Source organism: Emydura macquarii, unplaced genomic scaffold, assembly GCF_026122565.2.
Source record: "Emydura macquarii macquarii isolate MOO-44397 ecotype Brisbane River unplaced genomic scaffold, CSIRO-AGI_Emac_v2 contig_1363, whole genome shotgun sequence".
Taxonomy (NCBI): Eukaryota; Metazoa; Chordata; order Testudines; family Chelidae; genus Emydura; species Emydura macquarii.
The window spans coordinates 13,530,368-13,551,797 of NW_027131500.1; the positions used below are offsets into that span (position 1 = coordinate 13,530,368).

At 42.4% G+C, this 21,430-nt stretch overlaps 1 protein-coding gene across 3 annotated transcripts in view; it reads right to left on the reverse strand.

Annotated features, from left to right (window-relative positions):
- Positions 1 to 10,178, reverse strand: part of KLHL2 (kelch like family member 2) — a 102,185-nt gene extending 92,007 nt beyond the window's left edge. For 2 of the 3 annotated variants that reach the window (XR_010920487.1, XM_067551790.1), the window contains exons 1-2: positions 10,074 to 10,178; positions 3,734 to 3,859 (exon numbers count right to left, since the gene is read on the reverse strand). Coding sequence is in view for 1 of the 3 variants with exons in the window: in XM_067551790.1 (XP_067407891.1) it covers positions 3,734 to 3,859; positions 10,074 to 10,099 (152 nt within the window). In the remaining 2 variants the exon portion in view is untranslated. Of the gene's footprint in view, positions 1 to 3,733; positions 3,860 to 10,073 lie in introns of those variants that run through there. The other variant, XM_067551791.1, reaches the window with a different exon arrangement.
- Positions 10,179 to 21,430: the final 11,252 nt, after the last annotated feature.

A 21,430-nucleotide genomic window follows, 5' to 3' on the forward strand; every position in this document is an offset into this window, starting at 1 on the left:
GAAAGTTCATAATAAATTAAACATGAAATAAGTAATACAATCAGTACTGTATCCCATTTCATTACATTTTTATCTTCACTTTTACACTGCTATTACATTTGTTTTCAACATGCTGCAGATTTTTACATTAACACATAACTTAACACAAAAATTGTGCTAGTTGCCCCAAGGGGTAAGGAGAAGGTGGATTTTATTTATTTATTTTGGCAGTTTAGTCAGGGACAACTGAGGTTTGAGATCTGAGAGATGGTTGGGATTATGGAGTAAGTAATGAGACCACTGGGGCACTTGATCCATTGAAGAACTATCGCTTCAGAATGAGTACAGATATTAGAGCATTGCTTTATTTTCAGCTTATCTTTGGGAGGTTCATGTCATGATCAAAAAGACTAGAAACTTCTTTTTAAATGAAAGGTTATATTCTGAAGGAATTCTGTGACAGGTTATTCAGCTGTAGAATCACAGTCTAGAAAGGGGCTCTGGCAGTAATGTAGCTTGGTACATATGCAACATGAGAAACCAGTATAGGTTTTGGAATATTAACCATTTTCCTATTAGATAGCATGCTTTGAAAGTTAACAAAATAAGGTTGTTATTTAGATTTTCAAAAGACTTTTGAGAAAGTCCTTGTTTATAAGCTATTAAAGCTGTTTGATAAACATAAGTAAGAGAAGTTCCATCATGATAAAAAACAGATTACTATGAGGTGTAAAGACAAGGACTAAATGAACAATTCTTAGGGCTGGTCTACACTGGAATTTACATCGGCAAAGCTGCCTCTCTCAAGGGTGTGCAAAATCCACATCCCCAAGAGAGGTAGCTATGCCATCCTAACCCCCAGCGTAGATAGTGCTAGGTCAACAGAACAATTCTTCTGTCGACCTAGCTACCACCTCTTTAGGAGATGGATTACTTATGCCAATGGGAGAACTCCTCCTGTCAGCATAGGCAGGGTCCCTGAAGCACTGCTGCAGCTGTGCTGCTGAAGCCTTTTCAGTATTGACATACCCTTGGTGTGTAAGGTTTAGTATCTGGGTGTCCCAGTGATCAATACTAGATGTGATGTTAAGTACATTTGACATCTACTTAGAGCAGATTGTGATTTATGAAGTGGCAAGATTTACCAAGGACAAAATTATTCAGATTAGTCAAGGACTGTGAAAACCTTTGGTAAGATATAACAAAACTGGGTAAATGGGTAATTTGACAGCAGCCAAGATTTAATGTAGGCAAGTGAAAGGTTATACACATTGGAAAGAATTTAAGTGTTCATGCTGAGGGATTCTTAAATAGCTCTAATCTTATAGGAAATGTCTACTGTGGTGTGCATATCTCAAAGATATTTGCTTAGATTGCTGCAAAAATTAAAGAAAGTGAGTTGGGAGACAATACTAAAAATACTAAATAATACACATCTACTTTAAATACTGCCTCATTTTGAGCAATGCAATCTCTTTTATTCAACTCATCCTCAAAGATGATGCACAAGACCACCGAAGGACTTTAACAGCAGTCAGATAAATGAAGACGGTTTCTGTAGAAAGATTAAAATGTTTAGGATAATTTAATTTGGAAAGATGAGCAAGGGAAAGCTAGAGGTATAGCAATCAATAATGGTCACTGATCAAATGCCTATTAAATAGTTCCCATAATACAAAAACAGAGATCTTAAGTTAAAAGGCAACAAATTTAAAACTGAAGGAAATTTGTTATGCAACATATAATCAAACTAAGTACATTAATAATGGAATTTTTAATACTTTCTATTAGAGTATAGAGGAAACAGTCAAATAAATTTATTTAAGCCAACTGCTTTGAAGTCTAACTTAAAATAATTCAGTTAACTATTTCAAATTTAAAGGGAATGCCAATACAAATATAACGTGACTTGACAAGGTCCTAAAATTTTGATATAAGATGTACTCAAACTGACGCCACCTTTTAGTATTATCAGTAAACATTTGTGGCAGCTATGCTACTAACTGCAATTAAAGTTGAGGTTTGCTTGGCACCATTCCCATTTAAGCTTCTCAGCTGTTTACAAATGTAAAACAAAAACTGCTTATACTCTCTCAACAGCAATCCTAACTTTAAGAAGCCCTGGAAACTGAAGTATATTTTTAATAATAATAATTCCAGGCCTTCAACAATGAACTCTGCTGAGAAGTCACCGCACTTTATCTGCAACACAACAGCAAAACTGAGATCAGGTTTGTTACTTCTGGGCATGATACAATACAGCTTACTCTTCATTCTTATACGACCTCTATTTCTACACTCTCTTTCATCTCCAGAAAATCAGTCACTTGACCCTGCATCCCTGTCACATTCTTTGAGGTTGTGAATCTGCTTACCGTAATCCTTGGAGGAGAAAGGAATGTGGCAGGATGTAATGTGACAGAAATTCAGTTTATCCAGCAGCACAAGATGGGGCAGGAATCCTTGGGAGAAGGGCATAGCTGCTCTCAAGCTATGTATAGTATCTTTAACTATACTGTCTGTGATTTAGAGTGCAATCTTTTTGGGCCAGGGACTATCTCCATATTTGTCCGGAGTGGCACAAGCTGTCAAAGCTCAATAAATAAGTTGGGCCATAGTGTCAGTAGCAGCAAGAAGACAGCCACATGCAACAAGTGAAGATCAAATATAGAGGCTAACTTTACTAAGAGACACAGACCATTGTTTTATGCCAAAAGAGGTTAATATGTTTAGGTAAGATGGGGAAGAAAGATGGGAATATATGAAGATTAAACCCTCAGGTCATGTCGACACTAGGAAAATTCTGCAAAAATTCTGCATCATTGTCAACACCTATTCAGCTGAATCATTGTTAGCAACTGTTGTAAGACCTAGTTATAAACACTATTTTCATTACCACATCACTAACCCTCTTAGTAAAATGTCTAACTGACATGATGGTAAGAACATTGTCAACACAAGGTTTCCAGTTTTGCACTCGTTGGAAACTTGACAAAAGACTTTTCCTAGTACATAAGAGGCCTATGTGAAAAGTGACTTCTTAACTGAACTTATATGGAATATATTGTGCAACAGATAGGGTCACTGAAACACAAACAAGATCCTTCAAATGTTTTTCATACCCCATAAGCAGGCTTGGAAGGATTAGATTTTTTCAGTAAATATCAGTAAACATTGATTTCAATGTACACACACAAACCGACAAATTAATATTTCCATCAATAATAATTGAAATTTACAGCTAGGCAAAGAAAGAAAAATAATGCTTGAAAACTTTGAGTTTGATTTAAGGATATTTACTTTGTGTATTTTGATGTGATGTTAACAATGTGTGTGTTTAATGGTTATAAACTAACTTTTGAATCTCAATATCTACTGTCATTAAATAATTATTGTCTGACCCCTGCTACTGTAAAAATTTAAATCCAGAAAAATAGAAAAAATGCTTTAAAATAAAAACTGATATTATTTGTTGAAATTATTTTTTTTTAAAATGCATTCTGCCAAGCCAATCCACAAGCAATAGCTCTTGGTAGCTTGTCACGGGAGATCCGAATATATAGTACAAATTCCATCAAATTACTTTATGGTTACTCATGTTTTAGTTATATAACTGATCTTATTGGTTTACCAGGAAAGCTACATTCATGGGATTACACATCATATTGATGGCAGAAAATAAAAAACAACAACTTGTGAACAACTAAAAATGGATGGACCCTATACACGTGCATACAATGAACACAATACATACCTTCTTAATTCATTCATAACTTTGAAAGCTTTCTTCATATGCCAAGGGTTCACTGTAACAGGGCAGTGTTTTTCAGTATTATCATCTTTCAGATCCACAGGTTTCTGATGGCAAAGTTTTGTACATCTGTGAATAAACAAGACAACAAAGTTTATTTAACATTTCTGTTTAGCTGAAAATTTCTGTCTCAATTTCTTGCCAATCTGCAAGAAATGTATTTCAACTTACTTTTTATTTAGGGTGATTTCAAATTCCACATTACCAACACCCAGTACGTGTTTTGGAAAATGTACTAGACACTTAATACTAGTCAGAGGATTACATCTACCAGCCAGGTTGATGATAAAGAAGAATGTTAGCCCAATAAGCTCCATGAGCTAAGGCACTAGTGACAAACATGGACACACGGACAGAACATGCTGCACAGGGATTGGTTCCTGCAAAGTAACCAAGCCAATTCAAAAATACATGATACAATGTAATGTGTAAATATATGTAAATGAAGAGGTTTTCTGTGTAACTTTGGTTGTGTGGTAATCACCATACCCACCTATGTTTGAGTCTCATCAACTCAATGTAGCTTTGCTCATCAACTCAATGTAGTGCCAAATAAAAGAACCTGAGTGATGAAATCTGGAGTCGAACTGAGAACTAGATGAAGTGTTCTCCCAGAACTGGACAGTGTTCTAGACAGAATCACAGAAGATTAGGGTTGGAAGGGACCTCAGGAGGTCATCTAGTCCAATCCCCTGCTCAAAGCAGGACCAACCCCAACTAAATCATCCCAGCCAGGGCTTTGTCAAGCCAGGCCTTAAAAACTTCTAAGGATGGAGACTCCACCACCTCCCTAAGTAACTCATTCCAGTGCTTCACCACCCTCCTAGTGAAAAACTTTTTCCTAATATCCAACCAAGTCCTTACCCACTGCAACTTGAGACCATTGCTTCTAGTTCTGTCATGTACCACCAATGAGAACAGCCTAGCTCCATCCTCCCTGGAACCCCTTTTCAGGTTCTTAAAGACTACTATTAAATCTCTCCCTCCCTCTCCCCCCATTCGTCTCTTCTTAAGACTAAACAAGCCTAGTTTTCTCAGCCTCTCCTCATAAATTATGTGCTCCAGTCCCCTAATCAATTTTGTTGCCCTCTACTGGACTCTTTCCAATTTGTCCACATCCCTTCTGTAATGGGGGGCCCAAAACTGGACACAGTACTCCATGAGGCCTCACCAGTGCCGAATAGAGGGGAATAATCACTTCCCTCAATATGCTGGCAATGCTCCTACTAATGCAGCCCATTACGCTGTTAGCGTTCTTGGCAACCAGGACACACTGCTGACTCAGATCCAGCTTCTTATCCACTGTAACCCCCAGGTCCTTTTCTGCAGAACTGCTGCCTAGCCAGGAGGTCTCCAGTCCGTAGCAGTGCATGGGATTCTTCCTTCCTAAGTGCAGGGCTCTGCAATTGCTCTTTTTGAACCTCATCAGATTTCTTTTGGCCCAATCCTCCAATTTGTCTAGGTCAGTCTGTATCCTATCCCTGCCCTCCAGCGTATCTGCCACTCCCCCCATCTTAATGTCATCTGCAAGCTTGGTGAGGGTGCAATCCACCCCATCCTCCAGATCATTAACGAAGATGTTGAACAAAACCAGCCCCAGCACCAACCCCTGGGGGCACTCCTCTCATTACCGGCTGCCAATTAGACATTGAGCCATTGATCACTACCCATTAAGTCCAATGATTTAGCCAGCTTTCTATCCATATTATAATCCATTCATCCAACCCATACTTCTTTAACTTGCTGATAATACTGTTGGAGAACGTATCAAAAGTTTTGCAAAAGTCAAGATATATAACGTCCACCGCTTTCCCCACATTCACAGAGCCAGCACCTCATCATAGAAGGTAATCAGGTTGGTCAGACATGACTTGCTCTTGGTGAATCCATGCTGATTGTTCCTGATCACCTTCCTCTCTTCCATGTGCCACAAAATGGGTTCCTTGAGGACTGTGTTCCATGATTTTTCCAGGGACTGAGGTGAGAAACTGAGTGGAAAAGATCTCAGGGTAATCCCAGCACTCATAAATTTTCAATCTCCCATACCCTTATCTGTCTGCTGGAAGAGCCCTCTTCCCAGCCCCTGGCTGCTGCAACACTACATCTCTCACAGCTTTCAGGTCATCCTCTCCTTTGAAAATTCCAGTGCCTGCTAATGTTCAGTTTTCCACATCAGCAACATGAAACTGACAATTATCCACAAGGCTCTTCTGAAGATAAGTAGTGAAAATGACCAGACTTTTCTTAATGGGTCTCTGCTGCTGCTACCTGAAAAGTCTCAGAGTAACAGCAGAGACAGCAAAGCTGTCTGAAGAACAGCATCACTTCTGTTTATATTTGGCAAGTGATCTCACAACCATAAAGGTAAAAACACTTAACTTTTAAAAGACTATTTAAATTCTACAAAAATCGTTTATACCAGCCCCTTTGCTTGGTTGAGCTAGCCAGCAATGAGTAGGCAAGCAGATTTTCAAGCTATGCTATCGTCAGTAATGCCTACAGGCTGTGCTGCTATTTCCACAAAGCACACCAAACTACAGTTTCACTTTGTTATACAATATGTACCAGTCCTCATGTGTTCACCTGAACTACACAACTTTATTTCCTAACCTCAAAATTAGCAACAATCAAGCATGATTATTTGGCATTTAAATCACTTGGCAATAACAGTTCACTCTGATGCAAATACTTTAAAATTTTACAATGTATTAAAGTGGAGATTAAATCGCTGCTTATAATTTGTCTTGTTTAAATTTTTGGCCAAATTAGGAGGGTCAAATTCAACATAAGATTTAGAGACTTGGAACTCTGATCTGTTTTTTCCATCGTATCTGCTAGGGTAGCTTTAAAAGCAAAAAGTTTTTAAAAAGACAGCACATACATGAGGATAATGGCTATCTGAATTTAAGATTTAAACCTGTAATTCCAGATGCAATGCATTACCACAAATAGGAAAGCAAAGCAACGTTTACTGTACTGTTCACGATTTCAGGTCTAGCAACATAATATTTTGGGCCAAACCACTAGAAAGACAAAAAGCATTGATCCACAAAGAAACAGAGAATCACCTATTGAAGAGAGATGTCAGCAGTATTATTTACGATTTCAAACCACTACCAACTTTAACACTTGCTACATTCTAGCAAACCATGAATTTAAAAAGTTTGTTTTACAGCTAACTTCCGGGAAGTGTCTTCAACAAACAGATACAATTCAAGTTAAAAGTTGCTTGGAGGTTAATTGGTAGATAGAAAAATTTTGCATCAATGTCCAAAAAGAACATCAATAGGAAGTAGTTCTTCCTTACATCTATCACTATATTACAAAACACCTAAATACAGCATCATTTGTATAACAAATATATCTATAGTGCATTTCTTTTAGAGTGAATTTGAATTTTCCAATTTATATGCTGTACATATGGATCATCATTCAGAAATAAAAGCAAGCAATCAAAATGATACACTGAAACTACATGTATTAAGCAATATATATTGAACCAGAAGATAATTAACTGCAAGTAAACATTTACCCTTTTACTTCTCCAATTGCTTACAACACACATCCAAGTCAGCAACAGCTCTTCTACCATAACTTCTCACATTCTAACACAATACACCACATTCTAAAACCTTTAAGACTGTTCCGAGTGCCTTTGAGGGTTTCCAGACACAACGGCTAAGGTGGAGGGGTTGATTATACATGAACCACAAATCCCTAAGGAGGTGATGAAACTGTCCCATTATAAGGTACAAAACAGCAGTGTCATAAGTTGGCTGTGATGTTGTAAAGACCACAATGAATTTTTTAAAAAAACCCTTACTATGCATCCTATTTTGGGGACTCTTTTACATACTTGAAATTACTTTAGATTTGTTTAGTGGTATCTTCAGCTGAGCTACAGTTGTTTCTGACAGTGACTCTAGTTGTTTCTAATGGTTCTGTATCTGGGGCATCTGAGAATATAGTGTAATAAGGAGGGTATGATGCATGCACATTCCAGTGTATACAGCTGGAGTGAACCTTAATGTAAGCATGGTGGAGGCATGTAGTTTGAATCTATACTGATGCTATAAAAGATCAGTTGTCCTGATTATCATGCTTAACTAAATAGGGTGAAAATAATGTAGTTGGCTGAATCAAAGGAATGGTCAAACTCAAACTACCTTTACTCTGCCTATCCTATTCATGCAACCCTCCCCATTTGACTCAGATAATCCTTGCTCCTCCTGAAATTCCAGGACTATTATAGCTATACTTTGGCTCATCCTGAGGAGTAGCTAAAGTTGAATAATTCATGGACAATATATAACCTCACTTGCATGTCAGATTATAACACACATGATGATGCAGGATCTCTCACATCAACCAATGCCTGCAGTGGGTTTTTTTCTTTTTTTTAAAAGGAGTCTATATCTGTATGGAGGTATGCAACACATTTAGTGAATACCAGCAAACAACAGATGGGAGAGACAGTTGTCATTTCTAACATCATATGTCCAAGTCTTGACCTGTCAGATCTTGGAAGAGCAGAAAGTGCTGCCACATACACTGAAGTAGGTTTCATAAGTATAATCACTTCCACTATCCCCTATGCACCAACCCATCATAGTTAATTCCTTCTTTCCTCCATCTCCTGCTAACTCCTCTAAAATCTGGCCTCCTAAAAGCAGCAAAAGCTGCAAGATTTGTTAAAGACAGGCCATTTTTTGGAAGGCAATTTGGAAAAGCACAAATTTACCATAACTTACAAAGAAAGGAACAGCAGGTTGTATTTTTCCCATTTATGCATATCAGTGTGATGGGGAGAAGGTGCCTATAGCAATTTTTTGGTCAACTGCCTAGATAAATGGCAAATCCTGGGTTTTACAGAGGAAGGTGGGTGAGGTTATACACTCCAAACCATGGGTATAAAGTAGTGTGTGCACAAAAGGGATACCTTCAGGACAAAGAAAACACATGTTAGTTCCAAAAGTAAAATTACTGCACCAGGGAGGAAAAGGGGTTTGCAAGGACCATGGGCAGGGAAAGAGTTACACATCTATACATAATACTATGGTTCAATCACTGGAACAGTCGTGCTTCAAATCTGAGGAAGTTTGGGACTGTGGAACTGGTAACGTTGTGTAAAATATTTAGAAGCAGAAAATACACATACCTACGTAAACCCACTCATGTAAATGCTTACCGCTTAGCAACCCTGGTTTTTAAAAAAGCCATTACATCCACATGCCCTGAACACTGTAGAAATATCTTAGTGTAATGATACATCTCAGTACATGCTTTAACAGGTGTACATGCATATGTACAGAGCTGGCAGGCAGATTTCTCAAGTATGGATGACATTTTAATTGTTTTATTGAATTGCACAGCAAAACCATTCTTCATAAAACAGATGCTATAAAAATGTCCATAGGTAATGCAAAAGTGACAGAATCTCACTCAAAATGAGAGAGATCTAACAGGATGGTTACATATTTGCCTTGAAGGCTTCCTTAATGAGGGTGCTATTACCCTCTTTGGAGACAGATTTGAAAGGCATTCCTTCGCATCTCCTCTCCTGGTTTTAAGGGATGGGAATGCATTTTACCATGTTTTCTGCTCACGATTTTAACTCTTTTTCGCAATCTCCCTCATTCACCTACCCCTGCTTGCGACAGTCCTTAAGAATTATTTATGAAACCTTGCCATGCGTGGGGCTGCACAAGGAACAACGAGACACTCCGTCCCCTACACACCTTCCAGTACTAGTGCAAAGCAAGAAGTATTTTTAAAATCCTGCCGACCCCTTGCCCACTACTATCTTTTACCTGTTGGGTGCGCCCGTTTTGAGACCAATCCCGCTAACACGGGCGGGGAGGGAGCGGGGGATAGACAGCAGCATTAAGACGATCAAGCAGAGCTGCTGCTGTAGCTCTCGCCAGGCTTTAACGTGTCCTATCGCCAACAGGGCAGAGGGGACCCAGAGCTGGCTGGTGGGAGAGGCGCATTCTGCCGGCGTCCGGAGCTCCCCTGCCAGGATCCGGCTGACACGAGAGACGGGAGCAGGGGGACAAGCCCGGGCAACAGGAGGGGGACCCCGCACCACAGCTGCCGCCTCCCCCCGGGCAGGGGATGCCGGAGACCAGCCGGGGGGGAGGGGAAGAGGAAGGATCTGCTTCCCAGCCCGGAGGCCGGGGGGGGGAGGGGGAGACACCCCCCTGGGGATTTCCCCACGTCATCAGCAGGACTCGCCCGGGGCATCCCCGAGCCCCCCCCGCGCCGCCGCCTCGCCCGCACTCACACCGGCGGCAGCAGCAGCATCTCCATCGCGGCTCGGCGCAGGCTTCCTCCCTCCTCAGCACGCAGGCACCGCCCGCCGCCGCCCGCACCATTCCAGCCGCGCGCGCCGGGACCCCCCGCGCCGCCCGCTCCTCTCCCCTCCCGGCGCCCCCCGACCGCCGCCCAGGAGCAGCCGAGCTCCCATCCGCCTGCCAGAGCCGGGCTGCCCGCCCTGCCCCTGCCCCTGCCCCTGCCCCTGCCGGACGCCAAGCTCAGCCCACTTCCGGCTTCCAGCCAGCAGGAGGAGGGCGGCGTCGGCGTCGGCGGCGCAACGTCAGCGCGCATCCTCGAAGTGAGCTGGCCGGGCGGGGAGCGCGCGCTCGCAAGCTTCGCGCCCTCCCCCCGTGGCGTGTCCTGGCCAATCGCCGGAGGAGCTGGGGCACGTGGCCGGCCGGCCGGCCTGGGGGCGCGAGGGCCTGGGTTCTACGGGGGGCGGGGCGCAGTGCGGAGCCAGGGGCGCTGTGCGGGGGAGGTGTACAGGCGGGCGTGGATCTGCAGCGGGCCCCCACCAAGCCTTGCCCGGGCACAGCCCTGTGTTCATTGCTTGGCCGCTGGCAGGCTCAGCCCTGAAGGCAAAAACCTCCGGCAACAAAAGCTAACAGGTCTCCACTTTCCCAGGATCCTTCCCTCGGGTACCTGGACTGTTGGACTAGGCTCCAGTTCCAGATGGATGTTGCTAAATTGGCCAGGGGTCAGAGAAGAGCCTTGAGAATGATTAAAGGATTCACAAAACATGCGGCCCAATGACAGACTCGTGCTAATTTGCTTACCATTACATAGTCTACAAGTGTACAGGGAACAGCTATAAAATAAGGGGCTCCTCACTCTAGCAGAGACAGGTGTAACGCAGTCCCATGGCTTGAATTTGAAGCTACACAGACTCAGAGCGGCAATAAGGTGTACCTTTTTAATAGTAATTAACCATTGGAACAATTGATCAGGGGACACAATCATTGACAATTTTTAAATGAAGATAAGATGTTTTATCTAAAATTTAAGCTTTAGGAATTATTCTGGAGCAGTTCTATGGCCGGTATATACAGAAGGTCAAACTAGATGATTCCGTGGTCCCTTCTGGCCTTGGAATCTATGATTCCTTCTGAGGGGCATCTCCAAAAGGTGGGTATTATCCCCATTTAAAAAGAGTCATGATTTTTCAAGTTTCAACTATAATAAATAAGTATATTCCAAGGGAACATAAATGAACAGCACAACTAATTTATCTGAACAATTACATATAATAAACATAACCAGCAACAATTAAGGTCACTAAGGATTTTTAGGGAGACAAATCTCACAGAAGAGAATTTTAAAATTAGCAAGATTCATCATTAACCACATTTTAAATCTAAAAACTAATTTATACGTATTATGGGACAACAGCAGGCCTTCAATAGTTAAGACTGCACCTGAGTTCACATTATACCAGTGGCACCAGCTTGGAAGGGGCGGCCTCACCCCTCTGGCATGTGAGGGGGAGGACAGGCCAGGCAGGACCTTTATGACACACCGGGGAAGGTGCAGGAGCGGAAGCGGGATCAGTTGCTCCTCAGCCTCCTGCGCGCCTCAGCCCATCGTGAAGGGCTGACTTGGCGCTCAGCCCCCCCAGGCCAGGGGGTGAGGGGGTGAGGCCTCCCCTTCTGAGCCGGCGCCAAGCTGCAGGGCTGGAGTGGTGGATAAGTGCGGGGCGCCAGACAAGCCCTTCATGATGGGCGGAAGGTGCAGGAGGCACCCCCTGCCCACATCATGAAGGGCCATCTGATATCTCCCCTTAAAGTATATCCTTAGGTATGTGTTTGTCTTTCAACCTGCTCAGAGGACTCCGCCAGAACAGTCATCTTTGCTTGAGCAGGGCTATTGCACTTGGTACATTTGCCCTTTGAAAAACCTCTGTGTTGGTATCTATCTTGTCATTTGATGTTGAGTATATAGTGTAAACAGCGTAAGCGGAAACAGTTTAATCTTTACTCCCGATGAGCGTAAGTTGTCCATGTTTCCTCACCATACATGAGAGTGCTGAGGAAGTAAGCTTGGTACACTAATATTTTGGTTTTGATGGTAAGCTTTGAGTTGTTCCACACTCTTTTGGTTACTCTACTCAAGGTGGCAGCCTTTCCAATGCGAGCATTTAGTTCCTCATCCAATGAGAGGTTGGTAGTTACTGTAGAACCTAAATAGCTGAGCTTTTGGACTACTTCTAACTGGTTTGCATTTAAGGTGATTAAAGGATCTTGTGAAATCCACTATCCTAATATAACTGTTTTCTTAATGCTGATGGTGAGAGCAGATGTCTGACAAGCACTTGAGTCCATGAGTTCCTGTACATCGTCATCGTGGGTTATAAGGACAGCATCATCAGCGAATAGAAGTTCCCTGATTAACACCTTTTTTACTTTAGTTTCCCTTAAATCCTGAGAAATTGAAGAGTTTCCCGTCTGATCTTGTGTGGTGATACACTCCATCTTTCAAGATTGATGGACATCCTATCTTTTCTAGTATTGCAAATAGACCTGCTCTGCTGACTGTGTCAAATGCTTTGGTTAGGTCCACAAAGGCTAAGTACAATGATCAGTTTTGCTTTCTTGAAGTTGATGCAGAGAAAATATCATACCTATAGTTGATCTTTCAGCCCTGATTTTGAACTGTGATATAGGTGCACTAAGATGACTTTTGCTGAAGTTTTTCCTGCTACACTTTGTAGCGAGATACCCATGTAGCTGTTACAATTGCCTTTTTCACCTTTGTTTTTATACAGAGTGATGATGTTTGTGTCACACATCTCTTGTGGCACCTCACCCTCTTTCCAGCATTTAAGTAGCAATTGATAGAGATATGGTAGTAGGCTTTCTTTCCCACACTTAAGAATTTCTCGCTGGGATACCATCTGTTCCAGGAGCCTTGCCACTTGATAGCAAATCAATGGCCTTGCTTAGCTCTTCTACAGTGGGCTCCACATCTAGCTCTGGCATGACCTGCGAAGGTGGTATTTGATCCAGTGATTCACTGGTGATGTTCCTTTCTTGCGCATATAGCTCTGAATAATGTTCAACCCAACGAGACAGCTGCTTACTTTTATCTAATAATTTCACCACTTTGCGATTTAAGAGGGGCAGCCTTATTGACAGTGGAGCCTAGAGCTTTCTTTAGGCCATCATACATGACTGAGATTTCCTGTATCTGAAGCTGTCTGTATCTCTTCACCGAGCTTAGTCCAGTAATGATTTGCACAGTGTCTGCTTGTTTGCTGTACCTTAGTTTTCCATTCCGAAATCTCACTTTGGTGCTCCCTCTGTTGGCTTTTTATTGTGTTCCAGATAAGCTGTGTGTAACATGTCCATGCCTAGGGTAGCCACTTGAAAATGCTAAGGTCAGGGCAGGTTGTAAAAGGAGAACAGATTCTCCCAACACTGGTGGGTGACACTGAAGTCAGACTTCCCAACCAGCCATGAATAGTGCTTTCTGATTCCCCACACTGGTTATCAAGAGCCAAAATAAAAATATACACAGCCCCTTTCACTGCATTTCAGTCTCTGGCTCCCAATCAGCCACTAGGTCCAGTAAAGAGACCAGTTATTTAAACTCTATGCTAAAATGGTTTCTCCTGACCCCAAAGGATCAGCCACAGGACCAGATCAATATAAGTTTGGATCTTACCCAAAATACCACGCTGCCAGCCAATCCTTTACTAGCTAAAGCTAAATGTTTATTATAAAAAGAAAGAAAGAAAGAAACAATAAGAGAAATGTTAAAGGATTAAAGCAATCACATACATACAAATAACTGGAAAGTCCATATATATCAGGCTTCTAGTAGAATTGTGGAGTTTCCAGGCTTGTATAGTCCCTTTGGTGTACATCCAGTACATAGATGGGTCTCAGTCCTTTGTTTCAAAGCTTCAGTTCAGTTGTAGATGAGTTGATCCACAGGTAGACTGAAGACAAAATGGATGTGGTGCAGCCAGGGCCGTTTTAAGACCTTTGCATGCCCTAGGCACACTTGCCTTCGTAAGCCCCCTGACCGAAATAACTAATTTGATTTTAAGCTATTAATAAATAGGGTTTTAAATAAAAATAAAAAATTATATATACAAAAAAATTTCATAGGCCCTGAAAGTTTTGTAGGCCCTAGGCACTGTGTCTATTGTGCCTAATTGATAATACAGCCCTGGGTGCAGCTGCCTTTTATGTCCTTTGGCCTTTGCCATGCTGCTTGTGGAAATTTACAGGAATAAGATGGAGTCCAGAGTCACATGAGTCAGTCCTGGTGACTCATCAGGTACATCCCTGGCTTTTCCCCCTGGGCCCATTGTACCTGTGAATTTCTTTAATGGGCCATTAAGCAGGCTCGTGCTGCAACCACCCCGTCTGGGGTGTCGCCCAGACACAGCACAATTTGTAATACAGATATATCAACCATATCCATAACTTCCATTACAGATATAACACATGAACATAAACATCATCATCTTACTTAGCACATTACAGCCTTTCTAACAGTACCTGACATGGCATATCTCACATGAATTATTATGATTCTGATGTGTTGATGTTAAACAACATAATAAATGCCAGCCAGCATGACACTGTGTTCTTACTATTAATAAAAGGTAATAGTTCCACTTAATTTTCTTCAAATCAGTCTGATTATCTCTTTCCCCCAAATGTAGATAAAGTGGTTTCATGGATTGTTGTTCTTAAATCTTCTCAAGATTCCTCTGCCTTCTCTGGTAGTGACTTCCCATGCATCCTGAGTTCAAAAGCCTTCACAAACGCCTGGCGTTTCCTCTGGATGTTAGAAGCATTGATTCTGGGCTTGCTCCCAAATTTTGCTCTATATAGTTTTGTAGCTGTAATCCTCACTTTGCTAATGATCAAAGAGTTGTCAGTGTCCCAGTCAGCACTGTGAAACATGCAAGTGTTATGCACTGAAGGTAGGTCTTTCCTCCTGTCAGTGACAAGGTCTAATTGATGCCAGTGGCCTGATCGTGGATATAGCCATGACATTTTGTGGCAATCTTTTCCTGCAAAATATGAATTGGTAATGCACATTTGGTTTTAGGCGCAGTATTCAAGAAGTCGTTCTCATTCATCTTGCCAACGCCAAAATATCCTAGGCAATCTGGCCAATTCTTGCATTGAAGTCACCAAGGAGGAAAAGTTACTCAGTTGATGGTATTCTTTTGATAACTTGATACAAAGAATCATAAAATGTATTCTCCTCCTTGGGCCTAGATTTGAGTGTTGGTAGATAAGCACTAATGATGTTCACAAAGCAAATAATCGTTTGAAATTTAAATGAGATAATGCTCTCTGACTTCCCAATAGGTCTTTCTAGGAGCTTTAGCCACTTATTTCTCAGAGTGAAAATGACATCATGCAGACGATTTTCTTCGCTGCTTTCACCCTGCCAAAAGAAGGTATAATTAGCCTCTTGAACAGAACCAGCATCTGCAAGTCTTGTTTCCTGAAGTGCTGCAATGTCAACATTGAGTTTGTATAGCTCACAGTCTACTGAAGCTGATTTTCATATGCTGCTTGTGTATTCTAGGTCATCATCGTCTGTCAGTCTCGGGCCATGGTCCTAACATTCAAGTTTCAAAGCGAGATAGTTCTTAGTTTCTTATTTTTTTTCAGCTGAACCTGTATCTGCCACCTTCTGTGTTGTGTCCATGCTGCCAGAAAGGATGGAGTGTCCTCTCCATATAATATGGCTGCAATAGCATGGGCAAATATTATGGAGGCACTGCTTTGCCCATGTGTCAGCATCTCCCTCTCGGTTTCACTGGTTTGGACCAAAGGAGGGACAGAAGTCAATACATTTGGAACCAGCTATGCTGCAGGAGCTGCCAGTGCAGAGGAGACTTTCCATCTGCCTACCTTCAGGGCTCCACTCCTAGACTGGTTATCAGCTATGGTTGAAAGGCCAATCTGTCCTGTGTGGATGCTGTTGGCAAATACACTAAGTGAACTTGCTCATCTGCCTTTTGACGACATTTCCTCCATCAGGGGTTCCACTACCCTCCTCAGGCACTCCTCTGCCCAAAGCCGTTGGCGTTTCCTGAATGTTCTGGGTTAATTAACTGCCACCCAGCACTCGGTGTTGACCAATACAGGTTGTACTGCTTATGGTCATAGCAGTAGCAGGTTCTCAATTCTAACCTGACCTGACTGAACGTTCCATAAAGTGTTAGAACATTCCATAAAGGTCTGGTTTGGACTCTCAGGAAGTTGGGGTCATTGGGGTGGCACTTTCCTTAAATGGTGTTTGGGTCATGCCCATCTTCACATGCAGAGCACACCCTTTCTGGGCTGTATATGGGCAGGGGGTAGCTCAGGGCACGGGGAGGGGTGTGTGCAGCCAGGGGGTAGCTCAGAGTGCAGCAGGGGTACGTAGGGGCTGAGTGTGGGCAGGGGATAATTCAGGGTGCAGGGAGAGAGTAACTAGGGGCTGAGTGCCAGGAGAGGAGGGTGCCCTCCCGGGAGGGTGCCCCCCCCCAACCACACACACAGTCGCTGTTCCCCGAGGGCTCTGCTGGCCCCAGAGCCAGGTCCCCCCACCTGCGCAGCTCTTACCAGTTTCGTGAGCAGTCAAAGGGGGCGGGGAGCTGAGAAGCAGCTGCAGCCCTGGAAATCAGCAGCAGATGGGGGAGTGCCGCGCTCCACGCAACAGCTAGAGCAGCAGCCACCCTGCATTGCCCTGCTCCAGATGGCGCCAGTGGGCAAGGCTTCAAGAAGGAGGTGTGGGGGGAGTGGAGCTGCCACAGGACTGTTTCGCTCTAGTTACAGCGCTGCAGTTTGGGGGGGACAATGCCCTCTGTACCCCACCCCCACACACAAAGTCCTCCCATACTTGTCTGTGAGTCTTTGGCGGTTCAGAAGCACCAGCAAACTCAGACCACAGACTGGTTGTCACTCAGCTCTCACTGCATCTTCCAACTTCTTGCAAGCCATATTTCCACCACCAGTACAATGTCCAGCATCTTTCTGAGGATCTTGTTGAAGCCATGAAATACATACGGGCCATCATGGATCACATATGTAACCTCGGTACCCTCACGGACGATGCAGGGATGACCTGGAATGGTATTTGTAACGCTATCTTACATTCCACGGCTGGAACAATCAGCTTCAGAGGCTTAACCAAGATACCTTGGCTTTCTGAAGAAGCACGTAAGCAAAGAGATGTCCAAGAATGTAAACAGCTGAAAGGCCTTTTGGACCATGGCAAAATGTGACCGTGAGATCTACATCAACTCCCTGGCTGACAAAGCAGAGGACAGCCAGAGAGCAACAATCTGCATCCTGCCTTCTGAGCCATCACACATCTGGCTGGCAGCCATAAACAGCCTTCTAACATCTCTATTATGAAAACAGATGGCTCTCCCCGCTCATCAACGGAGGAGGTGCTGGACAGATGGAAAACACATTAAAGCATGCTGAAGCACGAACCTGCTGATGACTGTCTAGAGCTACATGAACTGGCAAACCTCAGAGCTATAGCTCCAGGGACAAACACTGATCATTAGTCATTCAAAGAAGTATAAAAGGCCATCCAACAGTTACACAGTGGATATGCTGCTGGACCTGATGGTATTCCATTGCAGCTGTCAAAGGTGCCTTGGAACCAGTGAGCACCGGTCTGCATCAACAGTTCTTAAAAGTGTGAGCATCAGGCAAAGTACCAGCAGACTAGAAAGACAGCACTTTAGTGTCCCTGTACCAGGGCAAGGGATCTCGCACCGAGTATGGCAATACAGGCCAATCTCATTGTTATCAGTCCCTGGGAAGGTCTTGGTTCACATTCTGCTTGGTTCACATTCTGCGGGTCTTTTTAACAGACATCGTCATCCACAGCAGTCACGTTTCACTGCAGGGCAGTCAACAACAGGTGCTGGTTTTACCCTCCAGTTTCTGGCTGAGCTGCATAGAGAATTTAACAGTTCGCTTTCATGTGGCATTTTGATTCAGGTGACAGGTCAACATTTCGGCTCTCACTGAAAGGAGTTTGTGTTCTAAATGTTCTACTAACTCTGATGCATGATCTTCACACCTGTATTGGTGTGAGAGTAGGCGTTGGTTCATGGCTTTCACCGTGTTTCTACAGCACCTCAGGTATGCGTTCTTATCCCAGCACTATTCTGTCAAGCTATCAACTGGATAGTAATACTTGCTGTTCCACTGAATCAAGTTTGATCAAGAAGTGTTAAGTGATCAAAACTTCAGTGATGACGCTGTCTTACTCATGCAGAAGTCAGACCATTTCAGCCCCACTCTCGAAGGTTTTCATATCGCTGCCTGCACTATGGTGTTGAACATCTCATAGCAGAAGACCAAGGTCCAGAACCTTGGAGCTGGGTCACAAGAACCCCCGGTGCAGATGGGGTCAAGTACTGTGGAAAGAGTCGATGAGTTTATCTACTCAGACTGCAAGCAGAATTCAAATGGTCACAGCAAACCAGATGTTCTTTGACGAATAGGTCTCACTACTCCTGCATGAAGTCCATGTCTCGTTTATGAATGCAAAAATGTCTTTGCACTAAGACAAAGTTCAGGATCTATCAAACCTGTATTGATATATGGATATTGATATATGGGTATATCAAACCTGTATTGATATATGGGTCAGAAACCTGGACCCTCTTCAAGCAGACTTGGAGTGGCTAAAGGCATTCCATTTGCACTGTCAGCGCCAAATCCTGAGCATAAAATGGTTTGATTTTATGTGAAATGTCACAATCTTTCAAAGATCTGGCCTTCCTTCAATGCTCACTATATTCAAAAGTGGCATTGTATGCTCTTCAGCCATATCACCAGGATGTACTAAAACACCACAGCACGGCGTGCTCTCAAACTCTCTTCTGATGTGCGAAGGGGGCCTTCCTTGAACCCATCTGGCGACTCCCACAGGGCCACCCCATAGATTCATGTCTTTGTAGGAGTGAGCCAGATCTGGGAATTTCACTACATGAAACCTGGTGGTGTGACACCATCAGCCGTGGTCTCTCTGGCTGGCACAATGGCCCTTAGTAGACTATGTTTGTTCTGTCCCTCAAAGTCAGCTGTATCTCAGAATTGGTGCATAATATCTGGGGTTAAGAAAGAAGTTTTCTACAACATTTGAAACAAAGTAGACAAGAAGTTCCTGAATTATGACATCCTTAAAAAGTGTTCTACACAACTTAAAAAGGCTAATAGCTTTTCTGACCTCTTACTGAGTGCTGGAGTTCATGAGTGCAGAACTCTGGCATTTGGTAACAGATTAGCCCACCAGAGACTGAGTATCCTAACCTAGGGAAACAGCTGCCTTTTAAAATCCCTGAAACTTGAGTACTCATCAAACATCAGATCATGCAGATTCAGACAGCCAAAGAGCCCAGAGCTGAATTTTCAGAACTTCTCACATACTCACCCTCAACTTTGTAACAGCATCCAAAATAGAACATGCAAATTTCCTACTGTGTGCCTAAGTGGCCCGCTTTGAAAACTGACTTACACGTGCTTTCATTAGTCAGTGGTGGATCCAGAAATAAAACCCATAGCTACTCACATATACCACTAGACTATGCAGTAAGAAACAGCCAAAAGCTAATCATTTTTATTATATATTGTTTTAATGTGCATTTAGATTATGTCAGAGGTGTATTGCTTTCACTTGCCTGTAAAGCATCAGGTACTTAAGTGGTGCTGCGTAAATAAAAGAATGACAATGTCAGGAAAGAAATCCCTCCCAATTCCTCAATACAAGTTTGGAACAACCAAAGAAAAAGACAAATTTTCCACTCCTCTCCTTTCTCCAAATAATCCATTTTAGGATTTACACTGGGATTTGTGTATTCTAGAGCAAGACAGCTAGTCCAGACTAAAGATGGTCCAATGGTGAGGGCACTAGCTTGGGACATGGGACACCTCAGTTCAGTTTCCTGCTCTCCCATAGACATCCTGTGTGACCTTGAGACTTACTCTTTCTGTGCCTCTCTCCATCTGGGATGGAGATAAAATAAGGTAATAGCAACTTCCTACCTTCCAGGGGTGTTGTGAGAATGAATATATTAAAGACTGTGAGGTATTCAGATACTACAGATACTACATGGGGGTCATGTAAGTACCATAGATAGTTGTAAATGTTGCCATATCAGGTCTGAATGCTAAAGGTGCTGAGCATTTGCTCTTCGAGTTGGAAATCAATAGGAGCTGTGGGTGCTCAGCTCCTAAGAAAGTCAGTTAATTCAGTATTGAGTTAGAGCCTGATTCTCAATTACACTTAGGGCATTTTACAGCAATGCGGCAGAGGTGTAAAGGAATCTTAGTATAGCTGAAAAATCAAGTTTTCAGTGTGTACTGAAAGTGGGAAAATACTGGACTTGTGCCCCTTTTTGGTTTCTTACGATAAAGAAGGTCTGAAAGGATTTTGTCAAAAATAACAGTTTCCTCTTTAGCTTAGAAAGTCATGTCTTGCCTATCTTAAAGGTCTCTATGGAATCTGGAGAACTAGTGATATGATGAACTTACAAGAGTTGTGAATGAAAGTTAAATATTTGAAAGGGCAAGGAACTTTTTGTCAGTCTATTTAAAATTTATTTTTGTTAACACTTATTTCATTTAAATGACTAATTAACATTTTGGAGAAATAAAGTATTTTAAAAATATTTAACACACCAGTCCTTCAATTAAGATTATTTTTATTAATTATTGGTGTTGCTGTTACATCCATAAATTACATTAAAAGAATGTTATAGTTGAAAAATCAAGCACTCAAAAGTTAGGGAATGCAATAATTAAGGGTTCCTCCGGCAACCTTCATTCAGCCTTCCTGTGTGTATGCATTATAATAGTCTTTTATTACATAATCACATACTTTTTTTTCCTAAATTATGGTATTTCCTAATTTTTTAATGCTTGCCTTACAACCTTAAGGTTCTTTTAAAGTATTTTTGGATGTGATACATTATAAAGAAGAAAAAAAAGGGCATAAACCTATTTTAAAAAATCTTTTGTAGGTTACTTTTAATTCAAACAGCTGTCAGTAACCCAGGATTCTATGCATAGCAGCTTTCAACCTGGAGGATTCCAGGAGACTTTAGCCTACTTAAGCCACTGAAATTTACCTCTAAGTCACACAGAGAAAAGAATGTAATGGAAATATTGCTGCATCTCAGAATGGAATAGACGAGGGAGGTTTTAAGAAGATTGAGAGGTTTTAAGTGTATCTGTAAAAACAAAATCCTTCCGAGTGAGAGAGTAATATCTGCCTTAAAGTGAATCCTAAATGAATCAGTCTCTCACCGAATGACCAAAGTTTACTAATTCTAAAAAATCTTTT